This window comes from Festucalex cinctus, chromosome 12, assembly GCF_051991245.1.
Source record: "Festucalex cinctus isolate MCC-2025b chromosome 12, RoL_Fcin_1.0, whole genome shotgun sequence".
Taxonomy (NCBI): domain Eukaryota; kingdom Metazoa; phylum Chordata; class Actinopteri; order Syngnathiformes; family Syngnathidae; genus Festucalex; species Festucalex cinctus.
Genome location: NC_135422.1, coordinates 14,903,102 through 14,917,331, shown reverse-complemented (window position 1 = coordinate 14,917,331; position 14,230 = coordinate 14,903,102). Strand labels below are relative to the sequence as shown.

Genomic DNA, 14,230 nt, shown 5'->3' with positions numbered 1-14,230 from the left:
CGTGATGCCAAACAACTGCCAAAAGAAGAGTTTGTCAAGGGCAAGGTGGTATTTGGCTGGCCAAGTGAACCTGCGTATTTAAAACAGCCACACCACATAACCAACACTACCTTATGCTAACATTCAATGGGAGGTACATGGGTGAACAAATTAGCATCTATGTTGTGATGTTGTTAACCTTTATGCAGGAGTTATCTGAAAGTGTGACAAAAATTGTTTAATAATTTTTCATTTGAATGAATTACATCATTATCGTACGTTTATAAATTAGTGGTGTCAAAATTAGTGCATTCATTTTGAGTTAATTTAAAGTTCCAACACTAATTTTTTTTACACGCAATTAATGACTGCCCCTTACTTGGAAAGTCTGTACTGGGGGAATTCCATTCACAACGCAGAAGACATCCACATCAAAATTCAGTGGTAATAAATTTAATAATGCATATATTTGTGGCGACTGGGGTCATGTTGTATTTTACAATTTTAAAACTGTGCAGAATTTCACAAGCTACGTCATGTTAAAGATTAGGTAGCTCTTAATATGAAAAGAAAAATGCACTGAGTGGTCACCAACGTCTTACAAATGAACTTATGCCATCTAGTGGCACAAAAATGATCCCAACACAAATCTATATCACACTCGTTTTTTACCATACAGTACATCTTTTTAATTTTAACTCAGTTTTATGAATTTTGAAATTACTGTCAATGACTAAAAAGATGCAGCCTTATTTCTATTAGTTTAACATTTTTTCCTACTTTTACGTTAACAAGTGTATGAAAACTTATTTTAAAAAATAAAAAATATTTTATTGTACACTTTACTGTACATTTAGAATATATATAAAATTTGAGATTAATCGTGAGTTAACTATTGAAGTCATGTGACTAATTACACTGAAAAATTTTAATCACCTGACACCCCTATGATAAATAGTCCAACGTGCCATTTTTTTCCATTGAAAAATAGATTTCCTCTTAATTTCAATGGGCATAGATGATCTGGGATACAAAGTCTCAGCTTGTGAACGTCACATGACCATACCCAGAAAAACAGGTGAGCGGTGATTGGCCGCTACCTGAGCCCTGAGCAATGATGACATCATGGGATCTGATTCATTGTTCTGCCCTAATATAAAAAACAGGACTATATTAAATTTATTTAAATGTGGAGTTGCCTTTGGCCCACCTGGCTCTGTTTTGACGACGCTAGCGTGCGCTATCAAAAGTCTTGCAGATGTCCCGCCATACGTCCGATTAGCCTTCTCCGGCTTCGTTTATTCCAGGCACTCTTGTCGCTTCCCCCAAGCCCCGGGGCGTCTCGCTCTTTGTGATCTAACTTGCATTGTGCGCTTGGCTATGCTCGTGACGCATCATCAATCTGATTCATCCCGAGCCGCCTCGCTCTGCTGTTTGCCATCTTTTAACTGTGTTTGTGTCCTTGTCGCGCTGGATGCGACGTACGGACGTCAGTGAGGGGCCGACGCCGGGCCGCCGCCCCGGGCTGCTGAGCTGAGCTGGGCTGGGAGAAGCGGCGGTGCGCCGAGGATGCAGTGGGTCACCCTGGCCGTGGCCCTGGGGTGCGCGGCGGCGGCGGGCTTGGCCCGGGCGTCGCACGGCGGCCCCACCCCCACCCCCACCTCCACGCACACCCCACTGGTGGACAACTCCGAGGAGGAAGTGGACGAGCCCTGCTTCGAGCCGTGCACGTGCGAGGTCAAAGAAGGCGTGCTGCACGTGCACTGTGATGGGCGGGGCTTCACCAACGGCAGCCAGGTAAGCCTGCACGGCACTGTTTTATCATTTACAGTGGGTCCTGTCAAAAACCCACCTATAACTGAAACCTATTGAAATGCATTGTAAGAAAAAAAAATTCATCCAATAATTCTTCAAGAAACACTGATAAACATTCAAATATGTATCATAATAATATAGTAGTGTATATAATAATAGAGGTATATTAATAGTAATATAATAAGTAAAATATTTGTTTTCCATGAAGATTGAGGTAATTGGGGGGCGGGGAGGGGGGGGGGGGGGGGACAACAAATATTAAAAAATAATGAAAAAATAAAAATCCACAAATATTCCGGGGTCAACTGTAAATCTGTAAATTCCTTTGTACTTTGTCTACTGTATATTTTGAATCGCAATATACTCCAAACATTATTTTTGTAGTGTACAGTTTTTTCCAAGTTTTTCTATTTTCCATCTAATTAGGGCCCGAGCAGCGACCACAATTTCTCTATAAATTGTTATTCTCCATAATTAATTAACATTTTTGAGGGCCTAAACATTAAAAGTTCAGAATAAACTTTGCATATATATAGGGCCTACTGATGAAAAATGTCATATTTTAATTTTTATTATATTTTGCAAATTTTGTTTATATTTTTTCTCTAATTTTGTATTATTTTCCAATATATTTTTTTCATAATATTTTTAGGGCTGCCACTGATTATTATTTTAATATTCGATTAACATGTCGATTGTTTTGGCGATTAATCATTGAATGGAAGAAAATAAAAATGTGTTTTAATTTGGACAATTTAAGTTAAACAATGTATCTCAATCATTGATTAGCAAAAAAACCCCATTATTGATTAATTTGATAATCAATTAGTTGTCGATTAATTGTTGCACCGCTAAATATATTTCTCTAATGTGTATTTTTACCTTAAAAAAAAAAAAAAAAAATTGAGATGACTCACCAAAATGCAAACGTCTCGTTCAGGTGTCACAGTCGTGGGTCCGCCCTTTCAAACTCAACCTCCAGAGGAACTCGCTGAGGCGTCTCTATAGCAACGGATTCCAGCACCTTGGCAACGCCGTATCGATAAACCTGGGCAACAACGCTCTGCAGGACATCCGGGTGGGCGCCTTTCACGGCCTGGCCAAGCTGCGACGCCTCTACCTTCACGAGAACAAGCTGGAGGTCTTCAGGAATGACACCTTTGCCGGCTTGGAGGCTCTGGAGTACCTCCAGGTAGGCTGCTGAAATAGTCGCCGGCTAGCAGGTGGCCCAAGTGTGAGCATCTCCCCTGGAGATTTATTTTTCTTCTCCTGATTCTCACCTTGCCAAATGGAGACGGTGCGGCTTTTCCTGCCTAACTTTTTTTCTCCTGATATGCTCAACACATTGCCGCCCACCACCGTCTCATTGCATTTTCCGCATCGTAATTATATAAACAATCAAATACTATCAAAAAAACGAATATAACAGCAATAGATGTTTACCTATAATGAGATAAAACCTTTCATGTGAACCACAAAAACCTTAGATCAGTCATTGGAATATAGCTATTCATCTGTTTGTACTTAAATACAGAAACCTGAGCTGAATTCTATGAGGAGAACAAAAATTTAACATCCACCAACACTTACTGGAAGCTGTTCTGCCAAGAGATATTTGTTCCATTTCATGGAGCAAATATTGGAATTAGGTTGTTAAACGTTGGTCAGTGCTTCTGACAGTGTTTAGGGCAGCAGAGGAATCCTTGCTGGCTCTGACCGCTCACTGCCGCCCACCCTGCAGGCCGACTACAACGTGATTAAACGCATCGACAGCGGCGCTCTGAGGTTCCTCTACAAGCTGCGGGTTCTCATCCTCAACGACAACCTGATCCCCATCTTGCCTGCGCATCTCTTCAGGTGACTGATCTGATTTCACAATGTGACAAGGCTTTCCGTTTAGTTGGGCACGCGTAGCGACAATCTGGCCCAGTTTTTGTTTCTTTTCCCATCAAAGTCAGCCTCAAAAAGATGTCGGTCTCTAAAAGATGATCCTGAACGGATTATCCGATGGTGTGGGATGTGTTAAGTAGTGATTTATTTATTTATTTTTTAAGGATGATCCTGAATGATTATCTTGTGTTGTGGGCGGTTTTAAGAGTGTCTCTTAAAGGATGATCCTGAGCATTTTTTTTATAATTTTTTTTTAAGATGATCCTGAGTGATTGTCTTGCAGTGTGGGGTGTGTTGATGTTTTTTTTTTTTTTTTTTGTGGTTACAATTGTCTGCTGATCTGTTTTCTGAACAGATTTGGGAAGTGTGGGGGCCACACTCTTTCACTCTAGCTGGAAAATATGCGAAATTTGTACCTTAAAGAGTCCAAATGATTGTCGGGGGAATAATACCCTGAGGGTATACTCATACCCGTTAAAAAAGGGTACATATTGGGATCCATGCAATTTGTACCGTTTTTAGGGTACACATTACACTATATAGGTGTAAAGTAAATATTTGCCTATTCTGTCAGGAATGGGAAACATTCAAAAAAACACTTCCCTACCACACTTGATCAGTTTTATGTTGTACAAAAGTACGCAAGAACCGTTGACAGTTTGTTTAAAGTGCATTAATTTGCCCTTCCCTGGTCTAGATTACTACTATTACTGTTTATATTTCTTGAAACTGCATTCCGTATAACAGTGGACCATTTTAAAAAGCATTCACATTCATTCTTACATGTAAACACAAAATTACCGACATGGTCCTTTTCCGGTTTATGTGCTATTTTGAACCATAAACAGGTTGATATACAGGGTATATCAGATGTGGGCACTTCCGTTGTTATATCGGTCCGTCATTGACGGATGGCCACCTTTTGGCGAGCGCTTTATGATGCGAAGCCTGGAATAAATACACGGACTGAGCACCAACTGACGCAGGTTTACGTCAATTGATCTGGGTCAGTACAGACGGTCCCTCACAGTCTGTGTATTTTTTCCGAGGCGTCGCGTCATAACGCACTCGCCGAAAATGTGGAAGCATTTGCCAAAAGGTGGGCTTCCATCAATGATGGGCCGTCGTAATGGCGGAAGTGCCCACCATTGGGGAATATCCAAGGAGTTGTACCTTGGAGGACAAAAATGGATCCCAACAGTTTCCTATCTTTTCTGGCAGTTTCTGACAGTCACTCAGGATTATCTTTTCAACTATTATCTTTTTTATCCAACAATCAGACCTTTTCTGATTTCGATTATAAGGACCGTTGCCAGTATGTGTGTCCCCTGCTTTATTGCCAACTAAAAGATGCATTCATCATCAGACTTCTCAGCAGCCGCCGTTGCCGTTCATTAACTTCGCCCATCCTCCCTCCCTCCGCCTTCTGCTCTAGATCTGTGTCGCTGACTCATCTGGACCTGCGGGGAAACCGTCTAAAGAGTCTGGCATACGCCGGAACCCTGGAATACGTAGGTCGCTCCCTCATGGAGATCCAGCTGGAGGAGAATCCCTGGAACTGTGGCTGCGAGGCGGTGCAGCTGCAGCAGTGGCTGGGTCAGATCCCCTACACGGCAGTGGTGGGGGATGTTACCTGCGAGTATCCCTTCCACCTTCATGGCAAGGATTTGAGGGAGATCCCTCGCAAGGAGCTTTGTGCAGAGCTCCCGGATAAAGACTTGCAAGCGGAGGGCGGCAGAGCCTCCGGGGGCACGCAGACTCAACACTTGCCCCCTAATTCCAAGCCCAACCCCCACCCGGGTCGGGTTAGACCCACCAAACCCTCCTCCATGGTGCACGGCTCCCGTCAGAACACACACACCTCCTCCACGTCCTCATCCTCTTCTTCCGCCGAGCGCAGGGACCGGGAGAAGGCCCCGAGGCCGACCAAGAGGCCTCGCCCCTCCAGGACATCGCCCACGTCACGCAGCCCCAACCAGAATCCCCCTGTGGCCGGCTACCAGACCCGGCCCCCCATTCCTATCATCTGCCCACTGGGCTGCACCTGCAGCCTGCACATCACCGACCTGGGCCTGACCGTCAACTGCAAGGAGAACGGCTTCGTCAACGTGTCGCAGCTGACGCCGAGACCGCTCAACGGGCGCAAGCTGTACCTGAGCGGGAACCTGATCCAGAGGATCTACCGCACCGACTTCTGGAACTTTTCCAGCCTGGACCTGCTGCACCTGGGGAGCAACCGCATCTCCTACCTGCAGGAGGGCGCCTTCTACAGCCTGACCAGCCTGAGGAGCCTGTACCTGAACGGGAACAACCTGGAGAGGCTCAGCCCCGACATGTTCCTGGGGCTGCAGAATCTCAGGTACGACGTCGTGACTGCATATTTGGTGGTTTGTTTACAAGGACGGGGAAATTAATTTGACTGTGCCAAGAGGTTGCGCGGCGATTAGCATTTGACTGAAGCTTGATTGAAAGGGAAGGCGGCCATTTCTCTCTTGCAAGCTATCAATAGTCAGTCACACTGCCTGGTGGCAGGATCCAAGCTGAGGTGCGAGGCTGCTGTGAGTGACAACTCAGAAATGAACCAATGTTTGCTTTGTATATGCATGCAAGCCCCTTGATAAGGTGTTGAGATGTGCTCCTGATGAAAACAGTTTTTTGAGGGGGGGATAAATCACGCTTTTGCTCGATTGTCATGCAGAGAGGTTCAGGTGATGTAGCACAGTGGTTAACACGACTGCCTCACAGTTCTGGTTCTCAATCTCAGCTCATGTTCATCATATACAGGGTCACATTCCATGAGCCACATTGTGGTGGCCCTGTCTGGCACGGTACTGTCTGGAAGGTAGGTGGTGGCCCAAGGCCATCAGGTCATTCATGTTGGATAATATATGTGGCCTGCGATTGGCCAGCTACCAGTCCAGTGTGCATCTTACCTCTTGCCCAATGTCAGCTGCAGTAGGCTCCGGCTCACCGGCCCCTGTGATGAGGGCATATAAAGAATGGATTGATGGATGTTCAGGTGACGCTTTTGGCAAACATGTACAGTCACTAATTAGATTTATTCTGTTATCCATCTTTAATATTTAAAGAAGAGGAAAGAGTGGACCTTGAAAAAAAAACAAAAAAACAGTAGTCCTAGACTCTAGGGTGAGCAAGTGCTAATTAATTTTAAAGCAGGCCTCATTTCAGCAGCAGAATTCTATTAACTGGCTGGCGTGCAAAGGAAAAGGATTTACTCTGGACTTGTGTTAAGTTCACTCTTAGTACTATTATCGATTTGGAAAGGTCTTAAAGATTGATAGTGTCCTGTGTCATAGTGTGATCTAACACGGAGTTGGGCAAAATATAAGCAGTGGGCCACATACAGCCTGCTCTTGACCCACCAAACATTATCAACAGTCATGTCATATTTGTTGCATTAATTTTGTTATTTCATTCCTAAAACGTAAATTTAATATTATTGTTAGCCACAGTGGGAGTGTGCAGTTTGGAAATGATAAACACTGTTTAAAAAAACAAAACAAAAAAAACACGGTACCAGTTTAAAGACACACCATTCTGAACAATAAAATGCCACAAATAAAGTTATTTCTATTTATCTAGCTATCTCTGGCCTATATATGTAGCTAGCTATCTAGCTAACTACAGTATCGATTTTAGATAGCTAGATGTATGTATGTATGTATGTATGTATGTATGGATGGATGGATAGATGGATAGATAATTATTTTTTTCCCTATCTATAGTATATATGTAGCTAGTACCTGTATATTTAGCTAGCTACAATATACAGTACAGTATATATCATTAGCTATTTAGCTAGCTACCGTAGCGATGTTATCTATCTATCTATGTATCTATCTATCTATCAAATTTCTTAAACTCTTACCTTTCTGGCCCTTGTGTGTAAGAGCTTGCCCATAATACAGCCAGCTTGTCATATTCGTATGTCACACACACACAAACGCGCACACAGACACAAACACACACAAATTGTGTTTTGACAGCGATCAGCTGCGCGAATGGGCGAAAAGTGCGTATTCAAACAAATTCCTGTATGGCTAATTTACATAAATATTCATTTATGTAATTATAATGCTGAGAGGCGAAGAGTGGCAATTTACCCACTGCTGCTCTAAACGACCCACTTGCAAACTTCATCATTTTGTCCCGTTTAAAAAAAAAAAAAAACATGTAATGAGTTTAATCAGGAATCACACTGACGCATACATATCACACACACAAAGAAAATACAAAGGCACACACAAACACGGACACCCAGAAAAACAACAATTACACAACACAAAGAGAGACAATTAGACACACATTACACACATAATTGCACACGATCATGAAGAAAAACAAACCAACACACGTATCCAATCAAACACAGTGATTCTATTGCAGGGGTCACTAACCTTTTTGAAATTGAGAGCTCCTTCTACCAATTTGATACACACTTCTGAAATAACAAATTTGCTCAATTTATGAATGTCAATGTCATTGTCATGTCAATGACATTTAATAATAATTACTTACAGTTGATTTTGTGGAAAAAGTACATGTTCATGATTTATCACAATAAAAACTAGTTTTTAAATAAATCTCTGCCCAATGTTCACCTTTTGAAATGAGCTCTTGTCTCCTCCCCTGCTCCAGGTACCTTTACTTTGAGTACAACGAGATCCGAGAGATGGACCGGGGCACCTTGGACTCCATGCCGTCGCTCCAGCTCTTGTTCCTCAACGCCAACCTTCTAAGAAGTCTTCCTCTGGGCGTGTTTTCCGGAGTGAACCTTGCTCGCCTCAACCTGAGGAACAACCACCTACTGCAGCTCCCCATGGAGGGCGTACTGGAGCACCTCACAGGCTTGGTGCAGGTTGGTTGAATTCTATTTGCTGGATGATTGCGCACATTTCAGTGCAGTTGGTTGCCTGCCTTGAAGCATTTTCCTGAAATATGGGCCCCAAATATTACAAGATTCCTGATGTCAGGCAAGGTTTCAGGAAAAAGAAAATATTTTGGATGACAGTTAAGTTGAACCGTTTTCATAAAAAAAATAACAAAATTAACTAGACTAAGTGCAATTTCTAGTGAAATTGCGTGGGAATGCTGAAAGCTGAATACTTATCGCTGAAAGCTAAGATTTGAATGCAGGTGGAATGCTTATGAAGTAAATTGATAGTTTAATTATGAAATTATGACCTCCTTGTTACTGGACAATGCACTTTACCAAATGTGCCACCGAGCAGTGTAAGACACCTGGTAATGATGATAAGTTATATGAATGAAGTGGGCATGGAAAGTGATGAAAAGTTCAATGTCTGTCCCATTGAAAATGAATGGAGAAAAGTTGATGTTACAAGTCAAATTGTGCAAATACTGAAAGTAACGTGGAATCAGACGATATATATCCCGGGAGGCGTGAATTTTTGAAGCTAGTTGAAATTTGCACAGTGTAAATTGGATGTATGTGGGAGTTGTTAGGTGGCAAAAAAGTGTGGAGAATAAAAAAAATCACAATAAATATGTGGGAATGCTTCGGCATTCTCACAACAAAATGACGTAAGACGTCCACTAAACTTGCGAAAGTCTCATGATAAAATCAGATTGCAGTAGTACCTTGAAGAAAATGTCAGGAAAAATATGCCCCAAAGTTCAAACAGTTTTACAATTCTGCAACAATTAGATTTTCAACAAAATCTCAAATCCACTAAATCACATGAGATTTCAGGCATGAGATTTGAGCCAGTAGTACAAAATCAATTTTGTAAACCATGGTGTCCCAAATTTTAATTTCACAATCATTCTATACTTTTGCAAATAATGGTGATATTTCAAAAAAAATAATACAAGATTTCTACAAATCTCACAAAATTTGCGTGAATCACAAAACATCTCTTGAGACTTGCTCTCAGTCTACTCTAGCAAATTCAATAAGACAATCACGCAATCTATTTGCAAATCTTGCGTCTTGCGACTTTCACTAACCGCGTGAAACTCGAGACATCTTTTGAGACTTGAGCTCAGTTGTTTTGTTGAAACAATTATCCAAGAATTCCAGTAATTGTAAGATTTCTACCAAATCACGAGACTTCCGCTAACATCACAAAATCTCCACTAAAAATTGAGATTTCCACTGAAGCACATGATTTCAGACACTTTTGGGGGAATTTAGCTCATTTGTACAAAATTCAAATTCACAATCACAAGAAGAGATTTTCACTGGTCTATGTGAGATTACTTCAAATCTCATGAGACTTCAAAAGCAAATCGTATTGCAGTCGTAGTTTCATGTTCAAATGCACCAAATGCATGAATTTTGTGGAACTTGAAGTGACCAATAATACAAATTAAAAGATCATATAAGACCTCCTCTTAACATCATGGTATGTCCACTGCATTCTGTAAACATCTACAAATATCACCAAAACAATGAAACGGTACAAAGTTCAATCTGACAACCAACCAATCCTGAATTATCAGTTAAAAAAAAGAAAAAAGAAAACTTCTATTATCTAGCTTTGCTTTTCTGGATACGTTTTCCTAAAAGTCAGCAAAGGTATGAATGAAATATCCCAAATACACTTGATCTGAATGATAAGTCTTGTTTTGAAAATCAACATATCCTAAACGACGACGCACCAGACTGTGGTCAAGCATGTTGTGTACTGCAAACCAGTGCGAAATCTGGCAAGCGGCTCTTCAGCAAACCGTTATGTTGAGTGACAGCGGGGGAAAGAACTGCATTGGCTCACCGTCGTCGCTTGTTTACGACACACAAATGCGCTTAAGTATATTTACTTTACACGTCAGACGACCAGATTAAAAGAAACTAACACGCCGGTTGACAAGATGTGTCATATTTTATTTCACAGCTTGACGAAACGCACAAAACAAACCCGACCGACTCTTGGACCGAACGACTGTATTTTCGGCGAGTTTGATATTTCCGCCCCCTTCAAGGCTCTGATGTCCTGGCACCGATTACGTTGATGATTATTTGAAAACAAAGAGTGAGGAATAACAAGGTCTCGGGAACCAGATTTAAGAAGCGGATCTGACGGAAAATAACTGGCTTGTTTCGTTTTTTTTTATTTTTTTTTATGGTTTTTTCAAAAGGACATGCTAACAAACGAGAGGAGAATGAGGGTAATAAGACAAAGTATTTTGTACTTGGTTGTACTGTGTTGATCATCTGGAGTACACCAAGCACAAAAAGTCAGATGCAGTTTTTTTGTGTCTCACATTTGAAAAATCGTTTCAGACAATAAAAATCGATGTGTGTAACAACTAGTGCTGTCACTAGGGCTGCTCTATTTTGGCAATAATTGACATCACAATTATTCAAACGATTATTTTTTGGTACAAAACAAGAAAATGTTTACGCATTTAAAAATATGAAGGCATATTAAAAAAAAATAGAAACACTATAATTACATGAGTTCCTTTTGGACCAAACAGAATTTATCATAATATATATTTATTTATTTATGTTGGCAAAAACAAAGTTAGAGTGCAGCATGTGCACTGTGCAGTAGAACGACTTTTTGCTACAAACAATAAAATGTTTAATGTAAATAACAAATAAAAAATATTAAGACAAATAAAATTATTTGACACACTAATTGTGCAAGTTCCTTTTGGATAAAACAAAATTTATTAAATTTGTTATTTTAAAATTTAAAAAGGTGTAAATTTATAAATTTAAACTAAAACACTAGTATTAATAATTTTTTTAACGATTATGCTGATTTTGTAATTGTGGAGTGTAATAATTGAAATTGTAACTGAATTTCGATTAATTGCACAGCTCTAGCTGTCTATCAAATATTTTTAGAATCACTTAATCTATCAATTATTCAACTGATTAATCGGCTAATCAGATTCATTTTGATTTTGCATTAAAGTGTATTACAAAAGCATTTTCTCCCTGATTACTGTTTATTAACCAGTGATTGGTGTTTATTTCATACTTCATATTCGTATAGTGATGAACACAAAGGGGGGTTGATGTTGGACTACGTTACTGGTTCATTGTTTTCCAAAGTAAAAACAGATGTTTGCAAATGTCTTATTTTGATTAAACACAGAAGATAATCAGTCTTCTTTCATCATTGACTACAGAAATCAGTCAACAATTACTGTCAATATGCTGAAATCAGAAGATATGGACCATTTTAAATAAATAAAAAAAATGGGTCCAAAAGATTACTCGATTATTAAAATAGTTGTTGATTAATTTGATAACCAATTACTTGTCGATTAATTTTGACAGCTCTAGTAACAACATGGCACCAGAATCCAGAGCATGAGCTCCAAGACGGCCATACTCGAGGTACTGACGTGTTAGGCGTCAGGACTGCAGGGTATCCGGTGTTCGGCAGCCATTAAGTCTGCGGCAAGGCTCCATTTCAACAAAATTGCGCTGCAGGGTCTGCTCAAGCCACCGAGGGAGCTGAGCTGAGGATGTGTCAGGGGAAGGAACAGAAGGGGATGCGCTAGCGGAGCATGGGACGCCAGGAGACCGAGATGCGCGAGTAGCGGAGAACCCAGGAGACCGGGATTACCGCACGGGAGGTTCCGGGGGACTGGGAACGCTCGGCAGAACACGAGCAGCGTGGCTTTGTTGTGGTCTCGAGAGGATTGAAGCACAAGACCCGTTAGAAAGGGTGGCAGGATGCTACAAGGCTCAGGCCTTTGCATTTTGTCTTGGAAGTGAAACCAGGTCGGGTGTAGAATAGAAGAGAGTAGTAAGCCTTGATCAAGACAACAATGAGGAAATTACAATAGATCGGATTCAGGTGCAAATGAAACAAGATTGGGAAGGCTTTACGTTTGGCTCAGTATACTTCCTCGATCATAGTCAAAATGTAAACAACACCCACTGAAAATTCCAGACTCATTTTGGATCTTTTTTTTCTTTTTAAACCCTTATGAAAGTTAACTATAGGCATATAATGATTAAATCTTACCTTTGACACCATGGCGATAATGCGGAAGTAAAACGCCCGGTTCAGTAAAACCCCGCCTCTCCACATGTGACTGCCGCGCATTTGAGCACTCAATTCTTCAATAAACATTTGGGAAAAAAACAGCTCCTTGCCGTAAGAAATCGTGGAGAAGGAGGGGAGGAGAGGGAAGAAGAAGGAACAATTTTTTTAGCTGGTTTTGAACCGGGGACTTGCTGCTTACAAAGTGAGCACTCTAAGCACTATACAGTACTATTCATTCAGTTAGGTTCAACAATACAAAGGTTTTACTTGTAGTTTACACAAGTGTCAGCCAGAACCTTTGTGGGATTTTGATCCGCACCTTATGATGTTATAAAGTGAGCACTCGCTCCTTTTCTCAGGTTGGGAGGGGCTGGTGCTTGGAGAGCAGAATGACCTAGAATTTCTCACAGAAGGGCAAATGAAGGAAAACACCACTTTGGTCATGTTTTTGGTGAGGAATTAGCATTTTTTTTAACATGGCTAAAAGTTTGAAAAGGTTGATTTATCATGTTACTGTCCCTTTAATGCTTATAATAGAGGAGAACGAAGGTCTCCTTGTGAAACATGAGGTACAGTTAAAATGAACTAAACTGCGAGAAGACAAGACATAACATGGAACAAAACGCAAACACAAATTATGACGGACGATAAGATGTGTGATCACGTCAGAATGTGCATCTGTACAGGTAATCACTGGCATGATTTTTTTTTTTTTTTTTTTACGCCGGTCGCCCTTCCTGACTCATCCTAACCCATGAATGAATGGCAGCATGTACCACTGCAGCACCAGTGCTTGATTACATCCCCGGGAGATTATTTATTTCCCCCGTCTAGCACAGTTGTTGCCGTTTCGCCGCATTTCTCCTTAATAGTCCTTTTCTATTTTCGTTTCAAGCGCCGCTTTTCACTTGACATCAATTGTAATATAAACTTAACATTGTTTAACATCAAAACAAGCACGATGTAAGAGGCGCAGCTGCAGTCTTTCTCCATCATCTGCGTGTTGTTCCGAGAGCCGTGTTGTGGCACGCGGGACCGCGGCAGCAGCAGCAGCGCCTCAGGTATTATCAGCGGCGAAGATTGCAAGCGACTGCATTTGCATAAGTGCTCTTAATAAATCAGGAGCAAAGACAAACCCACTCGCCCAGAGTGTCGAGCTTTTTGCATGTCTGACCTTGCAGTCACGTGACAGCAAGACACAATGAAGCGATAAAGGACGGATGCTGAAGTAGGCGGATAGTTTTGCCCCTCGAGGACGTCGTCTAGCGGAGCTTTTCTTCGAGGTGCGGTGGGCGTGGATTAGCCTTGACGGTGGTTTTGGCTTCTTCTCTGAGGCTGGGCGGGGCTTCCCGAGCTGTTTTCCTTCGAGTTTGCTCAGGGAGAGGACGGCAAAAGTCAAGACTGTTTTTTGGTGATGCCCGTGAGCGTTATTCATTCACTCCGTCAGGGAAGCAACCGCCCGTTGGTGCTCGTGAAGCCCTCCGAGGACATGCTAACTATGGAATTCAACTGTTAGAGCATTTACAATGTTTGGGCGGGGGTTATTTTGA

General features: G+C 41.4%; 1 protein-coding gene and 1 long non-coding RNA gene across 3 annotated transcripts in view; one reads left to right on the top strand and one right to left on the bottom strand.

Moving 5' to 3' along the window:
• Window positions 1-14,230, top strand: part of LOC144031989 (SLIT and NTRK-like protein 3) — a 35,396-nt gene that overhangs the window by 7,839 nt on the left and 13,327 nt on the right. Inside the window, exons 2-6 of one of the 2 annotated variants that reach the window (XM_077539566.1) lie at window positions 1,474-1,776; window positions 2,735-2,986; window positions 3,536-3,651; window positions 5,120-6,043; window positions 8,344-8,563. In XM_077539566.1, the coding sequence (XP_077395692.1) occupies window positions 1,549-1,776; window positions 2,735-2,986; window positions 3,536-3,651; window positions 5,120-6,043; window positions 8,344-8,563 (1,740 nt within the window). In that variant the 5' untranslated portion in view covers window positions 1,474-1,548. Of the gene's footprint in view, window positions 1-1,302; window positions 1,777-2,734; window positions 2,987-3,535; window positions 3,652-5,119; window positions 6,044-8,343; window positions 8,564-14,230 lie in introns of those variants that run through there. The other variant, XM_077539567.1, reaches the window with a different exon arrangement.
• The window catches only part of LOC144031991 (uncharacterized), a 41,717-nt gene continuing 35,593 nt past the window's right edge, over window positions 8,107-14,230 (bottom strand). The window contains exons 2-3 of the long non-coding RNA XR_013287646.1: window positions 8,307-8,636; window positions 8,107-8,146 (exon numbers count right to left, since the gene is read on the bottom strand). This is a non-coding gene — a long non-coding RNA (uncharacterized LOC144031991). The remainder of the gene's footprint in view (window positions 8,147-8,306; window positions 8,637-14,230) is intronic.